The sequence below is a fragment of the Saccostrea echinata genome, unplaced genomic scaffold (genome assembly GCF_033153115.1).
Source record: "Saccostrea echinata isolate AGI-Se365-2 ecotype Australia unplaced genomic scaffold, CSIRO_AGI_Sech_v1 ptg000016l, whole genome shotgun sequence".
Taxonomy (NCBI): Eukaryota; Metazoa; Mollusca; class Bivalvia; order Ostreida; family Ostreidae; genus Saccostrea; species Saccostrea echinata.
In genome coordinates this window covers 29,670,742-29,690,214 of record NW_026889765.1, presented here as the reverse complement: position 1 = coordinate 29,690,214, position 19,473 = coordinate 29,670,742, and the positions used below count along the sequence as shown (strand labels likewise).

The following is a 19,473-nucleotide window of genomic DNA, read 5'->3' as shown; positions in this document are numbered from 1 at the left end:
TTTGGGTGCCTACCTCACCTATTTTTGGGTGTCTATCATTACCGCTACATTTTCAAATTTGTCATTACCGCTACTTACTCATTACCGCTACAAAAAAGGTTACATTACCGCTACATTTTAAAGTATACATTTCCTCTACATTGCCTCTTCCGATGCATGTACAGATTGATTTAAAGTACAACATATACATACACATCCATAAGACATGTTTCCCCTGCTCACCACGGGGAGGTGAAAGTAAGACTTTGAGCAAAACGTTCTTGGTTTTTGTTTTCAATTCTTATTTAAAATTATTTTATTTGATATAAAATTATTTTATTTAATATAACATTTTAGAAAGTGTTAAAACGGAGCATTGTTCATGGATAAAACACACAGCCTTTAAATAATTGATATAGCTTTGAAGGCCATCTGACGTACTGTTGTCTGGAAATCTCTAATATGAAATAGAACTTATATTCCGTGCCATTGCTAGCTGATTCGATATGTAGCGATAATGAGATGTAATCGGCAATAGTCTTTTTGATAAAATGTAGCGGTAATGATCACCCAAAATTTCGAAGAAAAGTAGCGGTAATGAGTTGAAATTTTTCGCAATGTAGCGGTAATGTTGACCTCCCCTATTTTTGCTATCTTTATGATTAATACAGTACATTTTGCTTATTTTAAAATACCAACGCATGTTTAAAGTAACATAAATGCTAAGATTAATAGAAATCCAATTATTTACAAACAAGCATCGGGTACAGAAAATAATTTTTATGAATGACCCAAGGCCTTTCATTTTCTATTTTCATATTGGTACCGTAGGGAGTCTATCTGAACCAAAAAACTCCTAAAATCCTGAGAAATTAAACCCCATGTTTTGTAAGTCCATGAGTACAACAAGATTTCTCCAAAGAATTCACTTACTTTATTTGTATTGTGGATAACTATCATATGAGGCGCCGTTTTGGTATTTATTGCTATTAAGTGATATCACCTATTCATTAATCAAACAAGTGATATCACTTGTTCAAATTGAATAGGTGATATCACATATTCGAATGATTGATATCACCTTTTCAAATGGATGATACACCTACTCGAAATAAACAGGTAATATGACCTAATATTCGAATAGGTGATATCAACCATCAGAAATGGACAAGTGATATCACCAGTTTGAATAGTGATATCTCATATTCGAATGGGTGATATCAGTTATTCGTTTTGAATTAGTAATATGACCTTTTCAAATGAGTGATATTACCTTTTTGCATTTCTTACAACATCAAATAATGAATGATCCCTCCTTTAAGACAATCTTGCTTAAAACAAAGCAAAGGAGGACATTTTAAAAGGTTAGCTATCCAAGAAGTTATTACTTTTTCTATTACATGTATTTACATAAATATACACACGTATCAAATTGAGCATAAAGTGTTCAGGTAAGCATGTGGCAAATGGGCTCTTAATGTAAGTACTAGTATATCATAAAATTAGTTACAGTCTGAAATTAACGAATTCAACGAGGCATAAATCTAAAATCCGAAATCTTTTGCAAATCTACCGGAAACCACCATTCATATTCCAAAAGTTAATTTTGCTGTCGCTAAAAGAATTCTAGGAACTAGGTTTTTGAAGAAAAAACGTAGTTTTTCACCCCCAAATTGCTCTCTCCCCCAGGATGAAATGAAAAACGTTTTGGACATCTGCAGAATACATTGTACCACTAATTTTATTCCAACAGATGTATTAAGAGGATCTGAGGAAGAAGATAGTGTGGCGAACGAACGACAAGGATAGCAACAATATATCCCAACTTTTTAAAAGAAAGTGTAGATTACCCCCCCCCCCCCCCCAAAGGAGTTCCCAAGAAAGTTTGGGTATATTGTTATCACGGTCTGTCCGTCCGTTCATCAGTGGAATGTATTTTTTCTTGGAATCATTTTACATTTTAAACGGTACCCAATTCATGACTGATGGACCCTAATAGATGTGCAATAAGGTTTTAGAGTTTTCAGTTTATTCTGAGCGCTAAATGAGGGTTGAAAAACGAAGTTTTTCTATTTAAATTTTTTCCCAAGACTCGACTTAAAATTTTACAGTAGACAAATCATCTTTTGAAATATGATTGGTTGTGTCCTGTAAATGTGCAATAAGATTTCAGAATTTTCGTTTTCAATTCGGAGGCCAATTGAAGGCCGAAACCTACGCTTTTCGAGAAGAAAAATGGTTTCAAGAACTCCTTTTACATTCTAGACAGTAGCCATATCCTCTTTTGGAATATGATTGTGGTCCCTGCAAAAGGTTTCAAATTTTCATTTTCATCCAGGTGACCTTTGGGGGCTTCATTAACTAAATACTCTAATTTCAGAACTGGTTATGAATTTATAATAAGAAATACTAATATGAGGACCGTGGGTCATATGCTCACTTGAGCATTGCATGCTCCATTTGATACATATTTAATATGTCAAACTCAGTAAAACACACTTAAAACAAAGTTTTAATTGGATTTTCGATGTAAATGTAATTCATTATACTGGTATCTAATACAATGTAAGTTCAATAAAACATGGAACAAAAATTACGTCGCTGTAAGCTTGAATTCATTATAAGTTTGGAAACATATTGTATTACTTTCTTTTTTCAAAATTTCTTCTCTGGTACTGTTTTGTCAGCGAGTGTTCTCGGAAACTACTCGTCCGATTGAGATGAAACCTTTTTTAGGATTAAAACGCATGTTGTGTAGATGTACAGAACGGTTATTTTGGGTGCACTTGCGTGCACGTGCGTGTGAGGGGTTAAATGACTTAATCAATTGAAAAAGCTTTAACCTTCCTATTTTTGATGATATGCTTTGAACCTTATCATATAAAAATATATTAGTGGTGTAGACAAGATGAAGTGGTTGAAGTAGCGAGAAAGCACGCGCAAGCACGTGTGCTTCGCTCTGATTGGCTAGCACAAAAAATATCTATTATCTTCTTGTTTTTTGACGAAATACTTTGAAATTTAAAATATAGCCATACATAAGGATCGAGGTTCTACATTATGATATATATGCATGAAAAGCTTGCATGCAGTGTGCTGCAATTTGATTGGCTTAAACTTTAAATTGCTGTAACTTTCTTAGTTTTGAACAAAACAGGGTGAAATTCAGAATATAGATACTATGTATAATAGGTTCTTACACTGTACTACTATCAAAATTGAATGCAAGAACATACATGAACGTGTGCTGAATTTTGATTGGCTGTACTTGTGGCTGTATCTCTCATAGTTGTAAATGAAAATGTTTGAGATTTCTTATATGTAGTCTTTTTACGAGGAAGACATGTGAAATATCTAGAAAACATGGCCATGCGCGTGCTCTGAAATCTGATTGGTTAATACTCAAAGGACTATACCGGCGTTGTTTTTCGATTAAATACTTCTTAAATTTAAGAATTGCCTACTTTAATGAAACTTGTAAGGAATGGGGCCCATAAGGGAGTTGGGGAGTGTTTGAGGAACATCTGTAACGGTTCCCGTTACAATTAGCACTAGTTTTACTGTATTATTGCCTCTTAGCTCGTTACCCAGATACAAAGGAGAATACATTTAGAGCTAAACACTTATGTACACTTACTTATAACTGTTTAAGCCTAAACATCAATTTCTGAAAACCATTTTTTTTTACTAGAAATCTTCCCATTATTAAAATCTCCGACAAACATTAGAAAATATGAAATAGCTTTGTTCCAGTCGGAAGCGTGTATAATTCCTTCAGGAAGCTTCTTCTATCAAACTTGAAAAATTGTAAGTTGTATGTGTCTCCAAAATGTTAACATTGAAGGTAATGGGAACTATTCGATGCTCTATAAAACAGGAAGGCTCGATGGGAGATCAGAAATCACTAACACGCCTTACTCAAATATTTTGTCTCTGTCACAGATATTTGAAGACATAAATGATTTAGGTGCAAAATTTTATTACCATACCCTTTGTTTTTACAGAAAGCAAAAAGGGGGCCCTTAGCATTGATTTATATGACAAACATCTCTTTTGTATAGGCAATAAAAACCCCTGGCATTATTCACCCATATTATCTATACCAGGTTGTTCTTTTTTTTTCTCTCGAGTACTCGGGCTTTAGAAATCTGAAATACTCCTATAATACATGGGTTTTATGACTAGTATTTATGTCATTTCTATTCAAAATCAGTCAAAAAATATGTACCAATACATGCAACAAACATTTTAATTGATTGTATTATTTATCCTTAACTTTTCTTCTTTTAAAGAGGTAAAAATAAAATGTTACAAGATCGATTGCAAGTTTTAACCTAGAATGTCCTTTATGCTTAAGCATAAAAGAGCTGTACATATTCTCCTAGACTTCTTTCGCATCTCGAAAAGGATGGGATCAACTCGTGGTTTGGTCATTAGGCTTAACATTTTACCCCTTTGCTCTTGTTGTTGTTTTAAAATTTATATGAGTAGCTCAGGATGCGACAGTTTTAAGCTTTGATTCGATAAGATTAAGAGAAGCGATTTTTTGTTGAATACGAGAGAACAGTTAGGATTATTAGGCCCTGAGATAAGAGAAGTCTTATTTGAAGATTAAAGTCCGGGAACTTTTTAATATTTACTCTCTCTCTCCCGTCCTCTCTCTCTCTTCCTTCCTCCCCCCTTCTTTCTTTATGAACAAGCCACTAGATGTAAAATCTTGGACAGTATGATAGGTACTCTGTGCATATATTGTAAATAACTTTGTTTGTACCAATTTAACAAGATAAAACCCCTGCCAGGGCAATCGCATAGGTAAAAAAAAAAAAAAAAAAAAAAAAAAAAAACGACGACCGTGTTTTCTCGTTTCTTTTGCGATTTTACACATCCGTGTTTTATCATACTGAATGACCTGATATCACCAATACTGAATAACATACGTTAGGAAAAGTCAAGTAGGCACCCCAGTATACAGAGGTCATGAGAGAGGGGCAGGATAAACCGCAGGAGGCAGAGGCTAATAGGGGAGGGATAGTTTACGGGGTGGAAGATGTCCCCTCCCCCCACCTTTGCTTTCTGTTCGCTCTTCAAGTGAGTAACCAAAGTATTTATCTTTTTAAAACCTACGTCTATTATGCAATCTTATCGCTGAAGGAATTTCCATTCATTTTACCAAAATCCAATCTTGTTGAAATAAGCATTTTTTTCTTTCCATTTATTAGTCACACAATCAGTGATACTGGAGGGACTAGACTTTTGATCAGTCTTTCTATCAATCTCTCCCTCATTTTACAATTTTAAAGGGCAAGCTTTGAGAATTTGATAAAAGTGATTAAGAGTAAGTACTAAGGGTAAAGTCAGGATTTTTTTAAAACGGAATTGGGATGGGGGAGGAGGATAATAATGTTATGGGATATAATTTTAGATATTTTTGGGAAAAGGGGGAGGGGTATTGTTACCAAAACCGTATATTTTACTTCATACATATGATTTTCCTTAAGATTTAAAAAAGATTCCTCTGTCTAAGATTCTTAAGTCATTTGCAGAGCAAATTGCTATGCAAATTTCATAACAATAATAAAAAAAAATTGAGAGGGGGTTTTACACTCCCTGTCCACCCACCCACCCCTTACCAAGGATCTAGTCTTAATCACACGGGTTGTTATATACAGGGGCTGCAGAGTTTGAGTTTCGTGCGATATCGGCCCTTTCCCTTTCTTGTTGATTGATAATCTACAATTTCTGAGGGTCTTTAGAATACATAGTTTTAGAAGGAGAAAGAAATTCTATTGTTTATTGTATGCTATCTGCCTAGTACTGCGCATAATATGTATTCTTCGGGGAAATAAAATCAAATTATCTGCTTTTATGTAACCACTGCACTGATGCTTGTAGGGTCACTTCAGCAAAACCCTTAGATCCGTAATTGTTGACACGGAAAAAAGACATTAATTTAACTATTCTCATAATTTGCATATCCCATGTTTGGTGAAGATTTTCTGTATAATTTTAAAGCAGATCAAGTACATGTAGATGTTTCCAACAGAAGTCTTTTATTGGATTAAGCGAGCTCTACTCTACCTAGGAAGTACGCTGTCTATACCGTTCAATCGGACTGAACTTCTCTGTTCTCGCTATAAAGCAAGACATACTCTACCTAGGAAGTACGCAGTTCATTCGGACTGGAACTTCTCTGTTATCGCTATAAAGCAAGCCATACTCTGTTTAGGAAGAACTTTGTCTATACCATTCATTCGGACTGAACTTATCTGTTCTCGTTATGCCCTACTCTGCCTAGGATTGATTGATTATTGTTTCACTGATGTAGAGAAGTCACCCTATACCGGTGAAGGGCTTCAAATTTTGACGTGTACTCGGCATCAGGGTCATTGAGAAGTGAGGAATCTTTTTCGTGCCAACGCCTGTCGTGAAATGGGGCCTCGGTTTTTAAGGACTCACAACTTTCACTTCAAAGTGCCGAGAGGTTGGCAACGGAACAGTTGCCACCTATATTATTTCATCTTAGGTCAGTCGCGGCCGAGGTTTGAATCGACTACTTCCCGATCACGGAGCGAGCGCTCTAACGACTGAGCTACCGTTATGGTATCTTCCTAGGAAGTACGCTGTCTAGGTACCATTTATTCTGACTGAACGTCTCTGTTTTTACAGCAAGCCCTACTCTGTCTAGGAAGTACGCTGTCTACACCATTTATTCTGACTGAACTTCTCTGTTCTTACAGAAAGCCCAACTTTGTCTAGGAAGTACGCTGTCTACACCATTTATTCTGACTGAACTTCTCTGTTCTTACAGAAAGCCCAACTCTGTCTAGGAAGTACGCTGTCTACACCATTTATTCTGACTGAACTTCTCTGTTCTTACAGCAAGCCCTACTCTGTCTAGGAAGTACGCTGTCTACACCATTTATTCTGACTGAACTTCTCTGTTCTTACAGCAAGCCCTACTTTGTCTAGGAAATACGCTGTCTATACTAATAATTCGAACTGAACTTCTCTGTTCTCGTTATACATGTAGCAAGCCCTACTCTGCCTAGGATTGGTTGATTGATTATTGTTGAACTTCTCTGTTCTTACAGCAAGCCCTACTTTGTCTAGGAAGTACGCTGTCCATACCGTTCATTCTGACTGAACTTCTCTGTTCCCGAGACAATGCTGACGCCCGAGCCCAGCTTCTCTGTATCACGATGTTTATGTGTGGAGTGGCCACCATACTACAAACTACAACTGGTATAAGGTGAGATGTACACTAGAATAACATGAACTGTAAACTATAAGATTCTTGGCGTAATCTTCAACACAAGAACTGATTAAAAATGTAGTGAAAGAGTGCACGGTAATATCTATAGTGTATTATAATGTATTTTCATGAATAAACTTATAAAATTACTCAGTATAAGATATACCGTATGCTCTTCAAAAGGTGTTTTGACTAAGACCTGGATTGTTTTGTAAACCAGAATCTTAATCTCTGGATTATTGATACTTGTTTCTTTACCAAAGTTGCAGATATGTTAATTACTGCTAAAGTTTTGTGACTTCTCTATAGATTTATCATCTCTCGGAAACAAGAATTAAATTGATATTCTTTTTTGGTAGACTCGGCATTATTCAGGGAGGATCTCATACTTTTATAGCACCAATCGTCGCCATGATGTCAATCCAGAAATTCAGATGTCCGGATGTCAGTGCTTTACAAGGTGAGTAATATTTTCGAAAATAGACGTTTCTGATACCATTTAGTGTTACAGCTTTTCTTTTTATGTGTTTCAGTGATTATAAATTCCAGGGTTCGACACTAACGGTGGACCGGCGGCCCGAGTCCACCAAAAAATTGCATATATGGCAAGAAATTGGTACTGTGTTTTGAGGTCATACTTTTGTACCCTAGGGTACATCCCCTATTTATCCTTTAGCAATAAGGTTACAAAAAGGTTACAGTATAAACGCAGGTTGTTACCATTGTAAATAAATGATATTAAAATGACAAATTGTTTGAAGATGTAGATTGTGTTCTTTTTTTAAATATTGAAAATATGTTTCACAATATTGCTAAAAACTCCTGACTAATTGATTTGTTTCTGTTGACCGGTTAAACTTATACTTTGTTAGTCTGACGAGACTGGGTACAAAAGTTGGTTTCAAGCCTTTTGCAATGAATTCATTCATTAATTCAAACATTTATAAAGGTCCACCAGAATTTGAGAAGGTCCACCAATATTTTTTGACTAGTGGACCTGCGGTCCACCAAGGTAAAAAAGTTAGTGTCGAACCCTGAATTCTATATAAAACGAGACCGTTCTATATAAATGATCTCAGACTTTTATTATGCACATAATATGCCAAACTTGCCTCGAAATATATCAAATTCAAAATAGTAATTTAAAATCATTATTCCCTGTTACAGACATACGCAATGTGCTTTAAAAATATTGATTAAAATGGGTTTACACAAAAATCATTTTGAGATTTTTTACTCAATGACACCCAACAAGGCAAGGTATATATCAATACCAACTTCAAGGGTTCCTGATAACAGATTTGCTTGTTTCTGTCCGAAAAAAAAATGGCTCAGTAGTTTTGAGAGCGTAATGTTCAATGTGTAACAGTGTTTTCATCATCATTCCAATGTTTGTTCAAAATTCTTAAGTTTTCAACAAAAAAATAAATTTAAAAAAAAAAATGAATAACTGAATTAAATTAAAGTCCTTTTTTGAATTGTTTAATGTAATTTAATAGGAAAGTAAACTATTGAATGACCTCTTAAAAAATAAGAATGAAGTTGTCATTATTCATGAAAATGAAAACTTGATTTTCAATTTTTATCGTTAGTGAAAAATTGGCCATACCAATACCTCATTGGTACATACAAGTACTAGTATGTACACTTTATTTATAGTTCCGTGAAATGCAAGCAACGATAAACCTCTGAACTAAACTTTGTAGCTCACTTGAGCCAAAGGTTCAAGTTAGCTTTTTTGTTCGAAGAGTGTCCGGTTTCTGTCTGTCGTCTGTTGCGTATCGTTTATTTGTGGTATGTGTCTGTAAATTTTTCACATTGTAAACATCTCCAAAACCAATTTCAATCATCCTTAACTGAGTGAAGGGCCTTCTTTCAAGGGGAGATAATTAAAAAATAGTGAAAATTTGGTAGCAACCTTCTCCAGAACTACTGGGCCAGAAAAAGACAAAACTTAAGTGATTGCTTCTTTAAACACTGTAGATTTTATGGTCCCCGGTATAAGGGTGGGGGCACAATAGGGGATCGAGTTGTATATACGAATATAAAGGTAAAATCTTCAAAATTTACTTTTCAAAAACAGGAGGGTCATGATTAGTGATTTTGATATACAAGCATCCTCAGGTAGATCAGATTCAGGTTTGTTCAAAACATGGCTCCTAGGGGTAGGGTTGCGTCACAAAAGGAAAAACATACAGTGTAGTAAATGGGAATAAATTGGGAAAACAATCTTTAAAAATCTTCTTCTAAAGAACAGCAGGTCCATGATTAGTAATATTAGAGAGACACAGTAACGCAAAAATGGGAATATTGGCAAAAAATAAAATTTTTGTATAGCCCATGGAAGTTTTGGAAAGGTTTCATACAATTACAGGTTTCGGAACCGTAAAAGTATAGTTTTATTGAGATTTGTTTTTTTGGCCCAAGAGGAAAATGTTGCTTCCCTCCTTCCTGTTCGCAACCGGCGTAAGGCACTGTTTTCCCTCTATAACATTACCAAGTTTACGGGGCAATGTTTTACAAATGAAATATGTATGTAAATGTTCATTATGATTTTTATGTTGCCCCATATTATGACATTACAAATACGAATCAAAATTGTTAGATGGCGTTTGAATGTTGAAAACATTTACAGGTAATTACAAAGGATATAGTGACAAAAATAAGAATTACGCCGACAACGGGAGATAACTCTTAAGAATGTGAAATTCGTATATTTTCGCTTTCGCTTGCTTTACACTGCAGTTGAGTTAATCAAAACTTAGGTATATTCATATTTTTTGATAAATCTTTTGATTTATGATACAAATATCATAAAAGAAACATATCATTTTGACTCTTTAAGTCTCTTTAATATGTAAGCAACCTTATATAGTGCAGATTCAATTTTATTCAAAACATGAATCCCGGGGATAGGGTTAGTGGGCCACAATAAGGGATCAAAGTTTTACATGTGAATATATTAGAAAAAATCTAGATATCACCTGATTATTGATATTAATTTGCAATCATCTTCAGGGTGCAGATTCAAGTTTGTTCATATCATGGCCCCCAGGAGTAGAATAGGGCCACAATAAGGGATCAAAGTTTTAAATGGGAATAGGGCCATATTTACTGTTATTGATATGCAAGCAAATCCAACAATTTTATGGGAATATAGAGGGAGAAAATATTTGAAAATCTTCAAGAATAGGAGGACCAAAATGATTCAGGTAAGTGTTGTGGTCCGTAGGCCTCTTGTTATTACAATGACACAGCATTTTCAGTGATACAATAAGAGAAGAAAGTTTGGCCATTCTGCAACAAAAAAGGGGGGTATTTAACATCCCCCCCTCCCCCAGTTCTACGTGTCTTAAATTTGTGTACTTACCGGAAGGATATTGTCGTGTTGTAAATTTTGTATTTACTGCCACCCGGTAAATTTAAAATTTACAACATGACAACACATTGACGGATATTATATATTAACTAAACATATATCAAAAGACTTTACTCAAAACATCAGTTAGATGCAGAAATTGTTTTTTGAATTCTAAGATGAGAATAAAGAATGCATTTACAAAATAGAAGTGGAATATTATATATATATATATATATATATATATATATATATATATATATATATATATATATATATATATATATATATATATATACTTTAAAGTTTATCCCACTCCCATCGATAATTTGCTTTTTTTCAGAAAACGCAACTGTAACTGATCGGGATGAGGTGTGGCAATTTCGTCTTCGTGAGGTAATTAAGGAATAAAGGATTCTCGTTATGCATTGAAGTTAAAACATGTTTATATACGCATTCATCTGTAAATCGATTCAATTGTATAAGATGATCAGAGAAAAATTGTATATATCTATAATATAAGTCTGTTATTTCAGATACAAGGGAATTTAATGTTGGCCTCAGTAACCCAGGTTGTGTTGGGTTGTACCGGGTTGATGGGTTTTTTCCTTCGGTTCATTGGTCCCCTGACAATTGCTCCAACCATCTCCTTAATCGGTCTGTCTCTGACTGCAGTAGCTGCAGACTTCAACAAAATACACTGGGGTATTTCTATTCTGTAAGTGCCTCCTAATGATGAGCATTGAAGTGGTAACATTTTCCGTTTGAATGAAACGTTTTGAGCTTTATTTAACTTTGGTTGTTACATAATGGTTTACATAATAACAAAATGTTACATAATTCCTTAGAAAGGAGAAAACAATTTATTGTAGGGACGAGTGGGAGAGGAAACGCCACTCTGCACTGAGAGAGAGAGAGAGAGAGAGAGAGAGAGAGAGAGAGAGTCCTCGATTGTGGTAAAGAACATGAGCCTATTTGGTGTGTGATCTGCAGGAATAATGTATACGAAATATCTATAATTTTAAATGTACAAGATTTGGACGGCTGGCCACAGCTAGTTAAATACAATTATATTTGAAGTTTTAGTAGGTTAGAATGTTTTCGCTCTCGGTGCAACTGAACCAAAACTTATCTATTTTAGAAATAAAAAAAATATTTGAAAATGTAAATATAGATAAATATTGCTGTAACACTTGACGCAACTTTTCCTTCTTCAAAGAATTTACAACTGTTAAATTCTGACTGACATTGTTCTTTCTTTTCTCTGAAGCGTGAGTTTAGTAGCAGTAAAAGTATTTTAAAGACACCTTCAGAGATATTTATGGACACGCACCGGATACTTTGAATACGCTCTGGTGTTACAACTGAATTTCATTATTTGCACAGACACAAATGCAATACAGTGGATTTAATTTAAGGTCGAGATCTAGTAAATAAGTTTAGACTTTCTTCTTGGTGCTAGATTCATTATGACGTCATAATTGAATTAAACTTAATTTTTCCCGTACTTTACGGCTTCAATAGAATTATGTAGAAAATAAAGCACTTTCATGGAATTTAATTTGAAATCATGTCAAATATAACTCCGAAAACCTTATTCCGTTTAATATCATTTTAAAGTAGAGATCAAGAAGATATGAAAAACCGTTTTCTGAGAGACTGTAGGCAATATTGATACATTTCCTTTGTCTGAGATGGAAAAAAAACTCCCATATTTATACCAGACGTTCTTCATTTTTCATTGAAAATGGGCAGTTTATAATATGTTTTTCCGATGAGTTTACCCCAAATTATGTCCGGATACACCTTATTTTACCAAGCTATATTCGTAAAGGATAATTAAAAGAATGTGTATCTCAAATTTGTGAAATCTGTGAGCACCTTTCATTCACTAGATCTTGACCTTAAATTAGAATTTAATACTACATTTTGTCAACAACCTTTATTTTTTAGCAAATATACATTTGTGCAAATTTTATTCGATGCTTTCTTTTCTCACACAGTCTTTTTATCAATTAAGCTATTCTTGCCCCCCCCCCCTTCTTTTCAAATTACATTTAAGTTGGTACAAATAAATGTTATTTACGAGGATATACATGTATCTACAAAAGACGCTATTTAAGACACACTATTCTTTCAAATATTTAAAAAACAAAAGGTCCATGGGCCACAACGCTCACCTAAGTTAATATGGCCCTGCTGTATCAGCAGATTTTTTCTGTTATGTTTTCCAATGTAAAACTTTGATCCCTATTGTGAACCCACCCTACCACCAGGTGTCATGGTTTAAACAAACTTGAATCTACACTCTCTGAGGATGCTTACCTATTCATATGACTAATCATGGTTTTGCTGTTCTGACAAGATGATTCTTAAAGATTTTTCCTGTAAATTCATAAGTAAAATTTTGATCCCTCATTGTGGCCCCACCCTACCCCCAGGGGTCAAGATTTCAATAAACTTGAATCTACACTATGTAAAGAAATTTTCACATAAGTTTCAGCTTTTCAGCCCAATGGTTCTTGAACAACCTTAAATACCCTTCACCCAAGGATGCTTTGTGGCAAGTTTGGTTGAAATTTGTCAAGTGGTTCTGGAGAAGGAGTCGAAAATGTGAAAAGTTTACAGACGGACGGACAGACGGTTGACGGACAAAATCATCAGAAGAGCTTAACTGAGCTTTCAGCTCAGGTGAGCCAAAAGCTTATTACCCTCATTGATTAGAATTTTGATCTATTTACGACAGGACACTAGTTGTTATGGTTGCCAGCAGTCTGTATTTGGGTGGATTCCAGATTCCGTTTCCGGCTTACTCAAGAGAAAAGAAATGTCACGTGACAAAATATCCGTTCTTTCAACTAATGCCTGTAAGTTCCACGATGAAGATAAAAAGAAAAAGAAATACACGTCCCATCGTTTCTTTTCTTTATTACCCCCCCCCCCCTCCCTTTGACACGATGAAATTGAAAATCAATTTCAATTCAAGATAAAATTAACGAGTAATTTAGGCTAAAATCAGCCACATTGTATTTGCAGTCTTTAACATCAATACACATTGGCTGATGATCACTTGATATTGTTAACATGTTTTGTAATCTTTTAAAAGGTTCTAATAAGCATCATTATTAGCTGGATTCTGTGCCACGTCCTGACCGTGACTGACGTTTTCCCCAACAACGTCACCTCGGTCAATTACTACGCAAGATCTGATGCCAGGCTTGACGTTTTAGACTCCATGCCCTGGTTCTATTTTCCATATCCATGTATGTAATAACTTTTGTAGTCACGATCATTATTTATTTTAAAATTTGTTCATGATTTTGGTCTTTGTGAAGTATGCTCCAATGCACAAGTATGCATTAAATTAATGACAGTGGACTGTAAACTATAAAGTATACTAATTTTTTTTCTCAGTTCAGTTTGGGATGCCCACTTTTTCGGCCGCTGGGTACGTGGGCATGCTTGCCGCCACTTTGTCGTCTGTGATAGAATCTATTGGCGATTACTTTGCGTGTGCCAGATTATCTGGGGCACAACCCCCACCAATTCACGCGCTCAATAGAGGAATTGCTACAGAGGGGTTCTCTAGCATTATTTCAGGGATGGTTGGCGCGGGACATGCAACTACCTCTTACTCCGGCAACATCGGGGCGATTGGCATCACAAAGGTAAAGAACCAAAGATTGGGTCTGTAGGATTGCCACTGGGATTTACAATTAACCATGATTACGTTGATGCGAGATTAATGGTAGTTTTTTTTTCTTCTCTTAAGTGTCTTTCATTCTGCATTCTCTGTCTCTGTACTGTAAAGTGGGCAGTTGCGTGGTCTCGTTCAGACAAACTTTCAGTATATACATGGAAAAAAAATTGTACATGTACAGTTTATCATTATTTATTCCTAAAAGGAGTGGTCAAGAATTATCATCAATTCTTCGTGTATATTATTGAAGGTTGCCAGTCGAAGAGTGTTCCAGGTGGCGGGCTTGATCTTGCTGGTATGTGGCATTATCGGTAAATTTGGTGCGGTCCTGACACTAATTCCGGATCCTATTATTGGTGGTAGTCTCACGGTGGTGTTTGGGATGGTGGCAGCCGTGGGAATATCTGTCCTGCAATTCACGGACCTGGGATCTACAAGAAATCTCACCATTGTAGCTGTGTCCATTATCTTGGGATTGATGGTTCCGCAGTGGCTACAGAGTAACCCTGGCGCCATTGATACCGGTAAGAATATTATACATGTGTATGTATACATGTATATGTAACGCTGGGATTACAGTATTTTAATATATTTATAATTTGCTATACATTCTGACTAGAAATGCATAACTTTGAATAGGCAGTAAAAATTCAAAAAAGTTTTTTGGGCTAATCCTTTTTAGATTTTGTGCAACATTTTTTAAAATAAATTTTAGTACAAAAAAAAAACAAAAAACAAAAAAAACAGAAAAACTCGTAGACATCCCGGAGGGGATGCGAGATTTGTTTCGGTTGAAGTGGAGCAGGCGCTTAAAATCAAGACCCCCATCCCCCTTCAACCTCTGTCAAATACAGCACTCAAGAATTCAGTGCGCCTAAAATTTCCATGGATCAGGTGAAATAGAAAAAAATATACGTAGTATTTATGCTGCAGGTCTGTAGCTCACTGGTCTAAAAGAATTTTAGACCAATGACCCACAAACTCGCAGATACTCAGGCCATGTCTAGTACAGGAATGTCCGAATCGCCGGGGGGGGGGGGGGGTCAGGAATTACTTTCGTTAACCTTAAACGAAATGGTGTTCTGACACTTGGAACGAATGAAAAAAATCAACCCAATTTATGGATTGTATAATTCACAGGGAACCGTGATTTAGACCAGGTTCTGGAGGTTCTCTTAGGTACTGCTATGTTTGTGGGAGGAATACTTGGATTTATACTGGACAACACAGTACCAGGTATGCTACATTATATTAAGACATCGGGTCTTCTACCATCTATACTACATGTACTTTATACGATTTTCCTCCTAAACAGCTAATTGCTGAAAATGTTAATATATCACAAATTCGTGACAACGCACCTTTTAGAACAATTGTATATCAACATTTTGCATTTAATTAACAAATAGTAGATTAAAAAGGGTGTAAAATTTTAAAGAAAATCTGTAAGGGCGCGAAACAAAGAAATCATTTACACCGATATTGACGATTTTCTACAAGAACCTGTTCCAAGAACTCTTGCATCTTCCCCAGTAGCCACTAGCCAGATCATCTTTTGGAATATGATTGGTGGTCTCATGTATACCGGTATATGTAAATCTCATTAGAATTTTCTCGTTCTATAGTATATACAATGTAATGGTTCCCAGCTTTTGTATTAAATACATGTACTAAGCACTTTCACCTGTTACTCTGCGTAATCAGACAACCAAATATGATATTGTAAATTTTGAACTAACTGGGTGGAGGCAAGCCCGTAGGAAACACTGTCAGTTGGGAGGGGGGCACAACCTAACAGAAATTCTTGGAAAAAAGTCTTTTTCTACAGTAAAATACATGTATATACTAGCAAATTATTGGGAGTACGGCCCCAGTGCCTCCTCCCTCCCGGTTTCTACGGGCCTGGGCACAACCTAACAGAAATTCTTGGAAAAAAGTCTTTTTCTACAGTAAAATACATGTATATACTAGCAAATTATTGGGAGTACGGCCCCAGTGCCTCCTCCCTCCCGGTTTCTACGGGCCTGGGAGGTAAATGCAAAATTTGTAACATGATAGATACAAGCAGTTATTTTTGCAACATGATTCAAATGTTGTATTCGGTATTGGATTGGTTGGTTAGAGGTGATACTAACTCGAGTTTTTCACATTACTTCGTTAATTGTAACATCATTCTTTATCTATACGCTTTTCTGCAAACATCAGCCACTAGTCTACCACAAATTAACAGTCATAGGCATACAGTGTATACATTTGCTGCAGTTTTACCAACTTGGGATAAGCTTTGTAGCAACCGCTAATGATAAAACGCCACTTAGTGATAGAAATATAAAGCGTTGCAATGCATTGCTTAAGGACATACGCAACGTACCTTACCTACTGATAATTTTTCAAGATATTCTTACTTTAAGATTATAGTGCCATCAGATGTTCATAGACAAAAAATCAGCATGCATTACCAGGGGTTTTGAAAAGATATCAATTAATTAAAATTCATGTATAATTCAAAGAAAAATATACAAAAATTACTAAACATATATTCTAGATGTTTTGTTTATCCAAACTTGTTTTAGAAGAATTGTACAACAGCATATATAGACATTAAAATGTAGCACACAGTTCCTTTAAAAATTGGAACTCTTCAACTCCAGGGGAAAAGACAATAAAGTTCAAACTACATTGCGTATGTCCTTAATGTCATAAATTATTGCATTATAGTTGACATTCTCAACCGCTAATGCTATATCGCCGCTTAATGAAAGAATTATATCATTAAGCAGTGTAGAATGTCAACTATTAATGCAATAATTTATGACATTAAACGTTGCAGTGCAACGCTTAATGATATTTCTATCATTAAGCGGCGTTTTATCATAAGCGGTTGCTACACATCGTTGGAAACCCACGGCCAATCTCGCATACGCTTATTGCAATATAAGCGTATGCGAGATTGGCCATGGGTTTCCGACGATGTTGCTACAAAAGCTTCCTGCAAAGTTTCCACTACGCGTCTGTATTTAACAAATAATAATCTTATCAGTTTGTTATTACATTTTGCATTATGACATTCTGCGTTGAGCTCGATTGAAAATGTAATAACGCAAAGTGTAATAATCCCGGTTTGTTATATTTTGCGATGTTATTACGTTTCGCGTTGTAACAATGAAAGCTGAGATAAGGTTCTGAATACCCTGATAGAAACTGCAAGTGATCTTGCCTCTGCACACTTTGTTCCACCATGCAGAAAGCCGACAGAATATTCGTAATTTTTTTTTTTTAGATGTTTTTCAAAAAATTTCATATTGACCTGAAATGATGTAATTATAATTATACATATGTGTTCTAGGTACACCGGAAGAACGGGGACTAGTCAAATGGCGAGAGAACACATATTCCTCGGGGAGTGCACAAGAATTGACGCCAGTACAGTACGAATGGCCATACATCACAAAATATATAGAAAAACTAAAGTGTTGTTCATATTTCCCTGTATCTCCGAGCTTCAAAGAAATCCCTATCGTGTGCTGTGGCACCCGTGGCCAAATCACCGGTACAGAGGAAGAGATGGACCCTGAAAACACCAATCTTTGATTTGTAGTGTTGTAGAGAAAAAGAGTTGCATAATGATATTCTGTTGTTAAATGTTCTAAAGTTACAGATTTTGTTTAATTTACTTAAGGAGAAGATAGTGACCTGTTGTATGGGGTCCCGATAGGGCCATTTGCAAAAGTGTAGCGGCGCGTTAGGAATAACGCGCTAGCGCAAAGTGACAACGCGCTAGCGCGTTGTTCACAACACACTGTCATGCTAATACACAACACACCGTCACGTTAACGCAAATTTACAAAACCAGCCGTCGCGCTAACACATAACACGCCGTCACACTAACACAACTTTACAAAATACGCCGTCGCGCTAACACAATACATTGTGTAAAGTTGTGTTAGCGTGACGGGATGTTTAGTGTTTGCGCGACGGCATGTTGTGTAAGGTTGCGTTAGCTTGACGGTGTGTTGTGTGTTAGCGCGACGATGTGTTGTGTAAAGTTGCGTTAGCGTGACGGCGTGTTGTAAACAACGCGCTAGCGCGTTGTCACTTTGCGATAGCGCGTTGTCACTTGCAGAAGTGTAACAGTGCGTTAGTGACAGCGCGCCGGCGCTTTGTGCATAACGCGCTAGCGCGTCGCTATTTTGAGCCAGAGCGTTGCGCTGGCGCGTTGTTACTAACGTGCTGTTACACTTTTGCATACTGCTGTCCATTCAGATTCAATTTTATCAATAAAATATTGTTTACATTATATTAATTACTACATGTAATTGTATTGGCAAGAAAGTATTTACGCGTGTGTGTGTGCATGTCTCGGTATGTTCTAGTTCCATCTTATGTTCATTAACAAATGAAATGGGGATATATAATAATATAAAAAATATATTATGTCATATTTTATCATGATGCTTGGCCTTATATATATATATATATATATATATATATATATATATATATATATATATATATATATATATATATATAATTTTACGTAGAGTATAATAATGTCAGGAATATGAACACCTGTGACGGTACATATTGTCGTCGGCGACAGTAAGTACCAGGGATGGGGTCAATTACTTTAAAAAGTAATTAATTAAATTACAATTACTTTGACGTTTTCTTCAAATAAATTACAATTAAATTACAGGCTTTCTAAGACATGTAATTAATTAAATTACTATTACTTTGCAAAAGTAATTAATTAAATTACAAATTGCATTTTTAATTTTTCTGAAAATTTTTATAATCCTTTTCAATGAATATACAGAACATCATTTATTTGTATATAAGCCAGCCTCTGCACAAACAGTACAAGAAATAATATGCTATAGGCATTGTATATCATTGTGGTTAAATAAGATTTATTTACAAAACATTAAAGAATCTCTTAAAGTACTATCCGAGATCAGTTTAATGCAGTTTCCACCATACAAAACCTACATGTACACAAATTGCATGGCTTTTGATATTTGATTAAAAGTGGGCATTTCAATAGAGTAAAATGAGTGGCAACTGTAACCCCTCAAACTAAATATTTCCTTTGAAGGTAACCTGAACATCCTAAATTGCTATTTATGTTGAACAATTTTACTTCATAAATAATGCTTGTACAGATAGAAAATTCATTCATAAAAA

General features: G+C 35.4%; 2 protein-coding genes across 2 annotated transcripts in view; both read left to right on the top strand.

Annotated features, from left to right (window-relative positions):
• LOC133189114 (uncharacterized) overlaps positions 1 to 19,473 on the top strand; it is a 94,272-nt gene that overhangs the window by 21,675 nt on the left and 53,124 nt on the right. The window lies entirely within an intron of this gene.
• On the top strand, positions 4,930 to 18,015 carry LOC133189111 (solute carrier family 23 member 2-like). Its single transcript, XM_061324540.1, has 11 exons — positions 4,930 to 5,067; positions 7,071 to 7,228; positions 7,591 to 7,691; positions 10,933 to 10,985; positions 11,126 to 11,307; positions 13,336 to 13,456; positions 13,696 to 13,852; positions 14,004 to 14,257; positions 14,540 to 14,813; positions 15,430 to 15,525; positions 17,636 to 18,015. The coding sequence occupies exons 1-11, from the start codon at positions 4,957 to 4,959 to the stop codon at positions 17,878 to 17,880; spliced, it is 1,752 nt and encodes a 583-aa protein (XP_061180524.1). The 5' UTR covers positions 4,930 to 4,956; the 3' UTR covers positions 17,881 to 18,015.

Excerpts from the sequence above, each read along its gene's own strand:
- LOC133189111 (XM_061324540.1), top strand. The coding sequence starts at position 4,957 with ATGAGAGAGGGGCAGGATAAACCGCAGGAGGCAGAGGCTAATAGGGGA. Across the intron at positions 7,229-7,590 it reads CAAACTACAACTGGTATAAG|ACTCGGCATTATTCAGGGAG; the intron begins GTGAGATGTACA and ends CTTTTTTGGTAG. Across the intron at positions 10,986-11,125 it reads GGCAATTTCGTCTTCGTGAG|ATACAAGGGAATTTAATGTT; the intron begins GTAATTAAGGAA and ends CTGTTATTTCAG.